Below are 7,686 nucleotides of genomic sequence, written 5' to 3' on the forward strand. Positions count from 1 at the left end.
TGTACACCTCTCTCCATGAATGATTCGACTGAATCAACTTAATTCATTATTCTCGTAATTGTTTTTCTACTTTTAGCTTCTCGTGAATCAAAATTGTAAAATTTTTAAAAATTAAGCTGTAAAAAAGTAATTTTCTATGTGACTCTGATGGCACCAGAAGATGAAGGGGGAGACAAGCTTGCCCCTTGAGAACGCTGAGGCTGCCCAATTTTAAGCTCTAAAGCATCTTTCTCAGCTGCTGATCCGGCCGGCTGCCATGGATGGACTGCTTGGGAGGGACCTTGGTAATGATGGGATTCCAGAAGGGTGAGAAATTACAGGAGCACAAGTTGGAAAGTTACCATGGTTTTTTATCATGTGGTAGTAACTTGATCTGTAAAAGTGCGTCATTGGGGCGTATGGGACATTTGCTGGAATTCTCATCTGTTCAAACATGAGCAAAATCATCATACATGAGTTGACACTTTGATTTAGAAAAAATAACTTCAAATGGAAACAAGCGCATTTCACTTCAAATCATCATACATCTGTTGTAATTCTCCTTCTCATAGTTTCAAATATATATGCCCAGATAAAGAAAAGTTTAGGGGTTAGGGAGGCTACCCCACCCCAGGATCTGGGCATACCACAAGTCTCTTTAAGGACTTACAAAGGGGGTCTTAGCCATTTTTATATTTTTATTTTTACATATCGCACACCAAGAGAGATTCTCAGCAGCAAGGCTCGAATCTGGGCCTTGGTCTAACGAAGAGAACGATCCTTACCAACTTAGTCAAACCCTGGTTCACTTCAAATATACATATAGTCTTGTAATGTTGTAAGAAACAAACTCATGGATCAAAGTGGAATTGCAACCGACTATTGCACCCAACATTAACAAGTAATAGGTGAGTGATTTTTGTTCTTTCTATTGTGCGGTTCTTGAATTATTTGTCGCTAATGGTAACAGTTGTCACGGGGATCGCACTGATTCAGTAACACTTAAAACTAGGTTCACATATAATCATGGGGAAAAGGCAAAAGGGTTCTTACCATAATTGGCATGGCAGGGTAATTTGGAAGAGTGCAAGTTGGAGAAAAAGGAGGAGCTGGGGGGCTATCCAAGCATAGATGTGGGAATCTGTTTAGAATCTGAGTTGGAACGTTGCTAGCCGGTGGTGAGTTGTTGGCTGTATTGATTTTCAGTGGCATAGTTTTAGAGCTGCTAGCCTGTGGTGAAGTTTCATCAGCTGACTTTGTAGGTGAAATTGAGGAATCTTGAGGACCCTGATCCTGCAAATCTCATCAAAATGCAGTCATTGATATGATCTAATTAGAATGCACACTGCCATTGTAAAAGAAATTTGCATAAACAGAACTTGGCACAACCTGTTAATCGAAAGCCGTATATAAGTTAGGATTTAGTGCTTCTCTATTGTCTGTTTAGTGTCATTCCAATTTTATTTCTAATAAAAATTCATAAAATGTTCTATTCGCGCATATTTTCTCGGAAACTGCACACTAATTGTTTGTGACAGTGGGAGAGAGAGAATTACAGAGAGTTCCTTAAAGTGCATGTCAAAGAGGCTTGATCTGCGTTTCCTCTTATCATTTGTAGCCTGCCTGAGGAAATACTTCTGTGCATGACTAGCAACCTGGGTTGGGGTTCTTGTGGTCACAAAATTTCTTGCTATTCCTCTCCAATCACCTTTCCCAAGCTTCTTCAAACCAGCTAGAAACACTCTATGCTCTTCCTCAGTCCATGGCCTCCCTGAAAATATTCATTTCAAATTCAGTCAAAACCAAACCTGAAGAATCTAAATGCAATTACGCTAACTTACGGAAAATGAATTCGGACTTGAGTGCAACAGAGCAAACACACTGTCTTGGGCAACTGATTTGACCTAACCAACATCTCCAGAAAAAAAGGCTATGTTTGGAGATGCCGGCTTAATCATGGATTATAACAAGGTGCATTGTTTAGAATTCTAATTACTTCTAATTTTCTAACAAAATTAATAAGAAAAATAAAGATAAGGGGAAGAAAAGAGTTTTATGCTTCATAAAGGGAAGAATAACACCAATGAATAACAAAGCAGTCACACATGCATTCCTCCTAACAACACAGAAGGCATTTAAATCAAAGAGCAAACAGAAAACCTAGACACATAAACCCATCAGTTGGAATTGATGAAACTCTCAAAAACAAAAATGTACCTTTTTTTCTTTCATGGGCGGCCTTGTGTCGCTTGTTATGAATGAGGCCATCGGAGAGGTAGCCGGCATCGTGATCAGCCGCAGCAGCGTTGTTGTTGTGGTCTCCGGTGCTGTCCGCCTGCAGATTCCCCATGCTGTAACTTTTCTTGATAGAATCCTCCTCTTTCTCCATAATGTTCACGCCGAAAAGCTTCAAGCAAACCCCTTTATTTCCATGGCCGTGGTTGCACGTCCTCGAGTTGTGGCCATTGTGACCACCATGCGAACACTTTCGTGCCGATTTCTTATCCATAATTTGCAACCCTTTTCTCCCTAAGATCAATCCAAAAATCTTCTAGAAAAAAATAACAAAGAAGATGATGGATTCGATTGCTTAGATATTGATTTTATGGGTGAAAAGAAGAACGAATTTTAGTTCTTTTTCTCTTTCGTGCAGAGGAAGGTATACAAGTATTTATGGGGCGTTTAGTTTCCTTTTCTATAATGTCTAATTTCTAGAACTTTTTTCGCAAGCGGCTTGTAACTCAGTTGGATAAGAGCATTCATTCATGCACCGTAGGTCCTTCACCACTAAGCTCACTTAATTTCTTACTAATTTTTCCTACAATGGCTACGAAAAAGAAGAAGCGAAAGTTGAATCGAGGGTTGTGATTGGTTTACTGGCGGGTCAACGAAATTCTTTGATTTTTTACTTCAATGAGTAACTGGCACGTGGAAGTGCTCTCCCAGTCCTATGTGAAGCTGGCCTTACGCGATTGTATGTGCCTGTCTGGAAAGTCGGTGCACGTTCTTGGTCATTGCTGCTAATTTTATCTTTTTACCCAAAAATAAAGGAGAAAATGAGAGAGAAAAAAAAAAGAAGAATTAAGTTTTCCAGCGTTTTTGTCGATGCTGGTCAAAATCCAATTTTAGATTATCTAATTTGGGAGATAAATATTCAAATTCAAAACAGCTAATCTGGATTTTAATTCGAGTCCACCCTGTAAAATTCTACAGCGAGGTTAAAAGCTACCTGTTCCGTATGATGTTGGGACTCAGTGATAAAACCAGTTGGACGGTCAGGATTTGTTGACATTTGGTTTAGTTTCAACTTACAAGCAATCTGGTCCGTTTAGATGTAACAATCTGATCAATAAAAAAGGAGGTCTGGTAAAGCGTGCTCAAATGTGGTTAATGTGCTTATCATTCTAATTATTTAAAGCTGGTCATTTGTTACTTGGATGCCAAGAAAAAGACTTCTAGATAACATAAAAGATATTTAAAAGAAAGAAGTATTGTGGTTTGAGTAATATTGCACGTGTTTGTTCGAAGAAAAACAAATATTCTACTAATATGTACTTTCAATTTTGTTAATTCTACCTTTGTGATTTACTAATATTTCCAATTTTATTCAATTTTTTTTTTTCAATTCGTATAACTTGGCGATCCACATTTAGGAGAATTTTTTTAGTATGTTCGTAATACGGACACATACGTCATATGTCCTTATATAAGTGAATGGTACACTTGAAAATAAAAAACTTCCTTTTACTAGTTGTATAACAACAGATGACATACCACCTCATATTCGAACACATTAACAAATCTCTCCACATATGAGCCATGTGATGCGCCTTTTAATATTTTTGTATACCAAATTCACTTATCATTTGTTTCTCCAAACAACTTTATTTTGGTCAACATAATTTTTTGGTGAACAATTTTTTTGGGAGTTCTAATAAAAAAGGCTTTTCACTGTTCATTTTTAATCAAAATGACATTTTATGTATGAAAAATCTATAATGGGTCAAGCTCTTTTCTTTATTTACTCTTATGCCATTATTTCATTATTGTAGCGGGGTCCACAATGATGTTGACATTTTTGTCTGATTACAATACATTATTTTGATGATGCTATTCATCTTATGCTACTTTTGCTAATTTGTTGCCAGTTCTTCAAGCTTCCATCATGTTGTCGATATTATGTAGCTCTTCTTCTGTCAAATTGTTCCAGTACTGTTCATCACCTTCTACTAGCTTTGCATCTCTTTCTCTATCTTTTTTCACCTTGTAATACATATCTTCTGTTTCTCCTTTGAAATTCTGAGGATTATAGTATGGCTGATGGCGGGCTTTTGACTTGCTGTAAATATGAATTTCTTCTTCTTTTGCTACTAATATCATACTTAAAATCTTCAAACTCATTTAAGGCAAACATTTGGATCCCTCGAAATTTTAGAATATTTTTGTATAAATGAGTCCACCTATGTGAGGAGATAGGAGATAGTCTAAAGGACTCTTAATTAATCATGACTATATGCCTAGCTTTCTTCTTATGCATATGTATATACCAATCTGGATAACTACTAATAAAATTTATGCAAATTTCTTTCCACTTTTGTAGATAATCTTCTGCTACTTTTATAAGCTTTTCAGGAAATGATTCTAGTTAGGAAATATAGTTAATGAATATTTTATCAAGATAGCTAAACTCTAATAGTAAGGCAGGAGTAACTTCTACCATATTATGCTTTTTCTGATGCTTATAACTAAAATGTCATGGTTTAAAATTTCTTATGTTAATCCTGGCCACAGTTACGCTAACATCTGGTTTACAAATACAATTCTCTGTAATATCACAAAGACATGGTGGATACATTTTTGTAATAATATCCATCCCCAATTTTGGATCAAAGATGGACTGATAAAAGCACATTGTAATTATAATTGTAACTCTTTCATGGACTGTGATGCTCTGCTCAGGATCTCATTTTGCATATCTGGTGGCATTATCCTTAATTTTGCTTTTGAAATTTCTTCTAATAAAATATCATCTAATATTAAGTCTAAAGATATGTTCCTAAGAAAACTTTCATATCTTTCTTATTTTTCTTTGTCACTCAGGTGCTGATGCTGCTCATTATTTTGATATTACTCTATTTCAATGTCTTCTTCTAAGAGCTCAATATTAATTTCTTCTATGGACTCATTAGCATCTTGTTCTATAAGTTCAATAACCTCTTTTTCTTTATTCTTATGCTGATCAGTTTCCAAACCTATTTTTATTTCTCTTTTCAGAGTGCCACTTGCATTCTGCTGCATTCTAAGATATTAGAGTTCTTGGTTCATTTTGGTAAACTTACTGAGTAATGACTCATGGTCCCTAGAAATGACTTGAAGGTTGTGCTCAAGAGAATGAATATGATGTTGGCTTTGATGGATACTAAAATTAAAACTATCAAACTCTTGTTCTAAGGTTCTAATTAATTTTTCATGACCTAACATTATGCTTGGCTGTTTGATTTGGATATTCCAAAAATTATCTAGGAGAACCTGCTGCCTATCAAAAAATCCTGATACTCTTGACCTATATCTTAGAGTTGAATTTCTGATTCCTTCAACAATATTACCATTAAAGTTGAAAGTTGGTACTGGTGGTGATGCTGGTCTGCTTATGCTATTTTGGAATCCATTAATGGTGGAGGTCCATGATACATCATTATGTTATTGAAATGTTCTCTTCTACCTTGTGGTCTTGTGCCATTTGAGGATGATGGTCCACGATATTTCATTCTTGTTCAACAAATTAATCTTGATAATATATCATCTAATGTATTGTCATTACTTTTTATATGTTCAAAAATTGGTTTAAAACCATTTCCTGTAATTGAATCAATAAAATTAACCCATATTCGGGCTGCCTATTTATTAGCATGTATTTTGTTATAATGAGAAACTATATTTTGACAATCTGTTCTAATCGTAAATACTTCATTATGTAAAAATAAAGAAAATGCCTCAAGTGAGTTAATTATTCCTGAAATTTCTAAATCTGTTAATGGTAATCTTGATTGTACATCATTAAATTTTCCTGATGAATATCTACAAACTTGTTCGTCCGACTTTGGTGACTCCTTATGCTTTTTCTGGTATAGTATACATGCCCATTCTAATGCTGAAGTATCTGTTTCAACTATTTTGTAACTATCATATAATGGTAATGTTAATGACTTAAGTTTAGTAATTTCTTCCTTTATATTTTGAACTAATTTAATATCTTCACTATTAAAATATTTTGGGTAAAGTACAAAAAACTACCTCAACTATTGGTGTAACGACACTTTCATATCTCATCTTTTAAAATTGACAATGTCATACCTCATCTTACGAATTTGTGCCAATGTTATACCTTCCGTTAGGGTTGGTGTGAATTTCTCAGTTAAATGCTGACGTGGCTTGATCTGGGGCCCATTTTCTATTAAAAAAATTAATAAAATATTATTAAAAACTAAAAAAAATATTTAATATTTTTTAAATATTAAAATAATAAAGAAAAGTTATAAAATTAAAAAAAAAATTACTCAGTCAATTCGTCCCCTCCCCTTTATCTCTCTTCTCCCCATCATCATCTTCTTCCCTCTTCTTGCAACTGCAACCCAGAAAAAAGAAGAGAGAAAAAAATTCAATTTGTCTTCCCCCCTCCCCACCCCCCCTCTTCTCCCCGCACCCACTCTCTGCACCCAACCTCCCCACCTTCGCACCCAACCTCGCACCCACTACCTGTAACCCCCCCCCCCCCAAAAAAAACCCAGATCCCGTTGAGGTGGAATCAGGAAACCTTCGCCAGGCTGATTTCGAAGGTTGAGAACCTGGGCGCGGAGAAAATGGGGGGAATGGGTGTGGAGGGAAGAGGGTGGGTGCGGCGAGGGATGGACAAACTGGATTTTTTTTTTCTTCTCTCTCCTCTTCTTCTTCCTCTTCTTCCTCCTTCTTTCTGGGTTTGTTGGGGAGGGGGGAGAACTGGGTTGGGTTTGGGTTTTTTTTTTTCCTTCCTCCTCCTCTTCTTCTTTCTGGGTTACAGGAAGATGGGGAAGAATGAGAGAGAAGAGGAAATGACGAACTAATCTTAGGTTTTTTTTTTTTTTAAACTTTTCTTTATTATTTTAATATTTAAATAATAGTAAATAATTGTTTTTAGTTTTTAATAATTTTTTATTAATTTTTTAATAGAAAATGGGTCCGGGATCAAGCCACGTCAGCATTTAACTGAGAAATTCACGCCAACCCTAACGGAAGGTATAACATTGGCACAAATTAGTAAGATGAGGTATGACATTGTCAATTTTAAAAGATGAGGTATGAAAATGTCGTGACACCAATAGTTAAGGTAGTTTTTTGTACTTTACCCAAATATTTTTGTCCTATTTTGCTAGTTTTACTATGTAGTACTGCTATTTTTCTTCCAAAATGAGGGATAAAATTTCTTGCATAATTTAACAATCCTAAACATGCTTGTAATTGTTTCTTATCTTCTAACTTATCAGGAAATTCTAAGACCTTTTTAGCTATATGATCTTGTAATTGTATTGTACCTGACTTGATATACATTCCTAAAAATTCTATATCTTGCTTTTCTAATGCTATTTTATTTTTGCTAATCACAATTCCATTATTGATTAATTCTTGTAAAACTATCTCTAAATGTTTCCTATGTTCATTTCTATTTGTATT

General features: G+C 35.2%; 1 protein-coding gene across 1 annotated transcript; it reads right to left on the reverse strand.

Annotated features, from left to right (window-relative positions):
• Positions 1-26: 26 nt before the first annotated feature.
• Positions 27-2,680, reverse strand: LOC126629782 (probable transcription factor At5g61620). The gene is made up of 4 exons (XM_050299909.1): positions 2,197-2,680; positions 1,536-1,750; positions 1,033-1,272; positions 27-423 (listed from the first exon to the last, which is right to left on the reverse strand). Exons 1-4 carry the CDS (start codon positions 2,486-2,488, stop codon positions 232-234), a joined length of 939 nt encoding a protein of 312 aa, XP_050155866.1. The 5' UTR covers positions 2,489-2,680; the 3' UTR covers positions 27-231.
• Between the last annotated feature and the right edge of the window lie 5,006 nt (positions 2,681-7,686).

This window comes from Malus sylvestris, chromosome 7, assembly GCF_916048215.2.
Source record: "Malus sylvestris chromosome 7, drMalSylv7.2, whole genome shotgun sequence".
In the NCBI taxonomy this organism is placed as follows: Eukaryota; Viridiplantae; Streptophyta; class Magnoliopsida; order Rosales; family Rosaceae; genus Malus; species Malus sylvestris.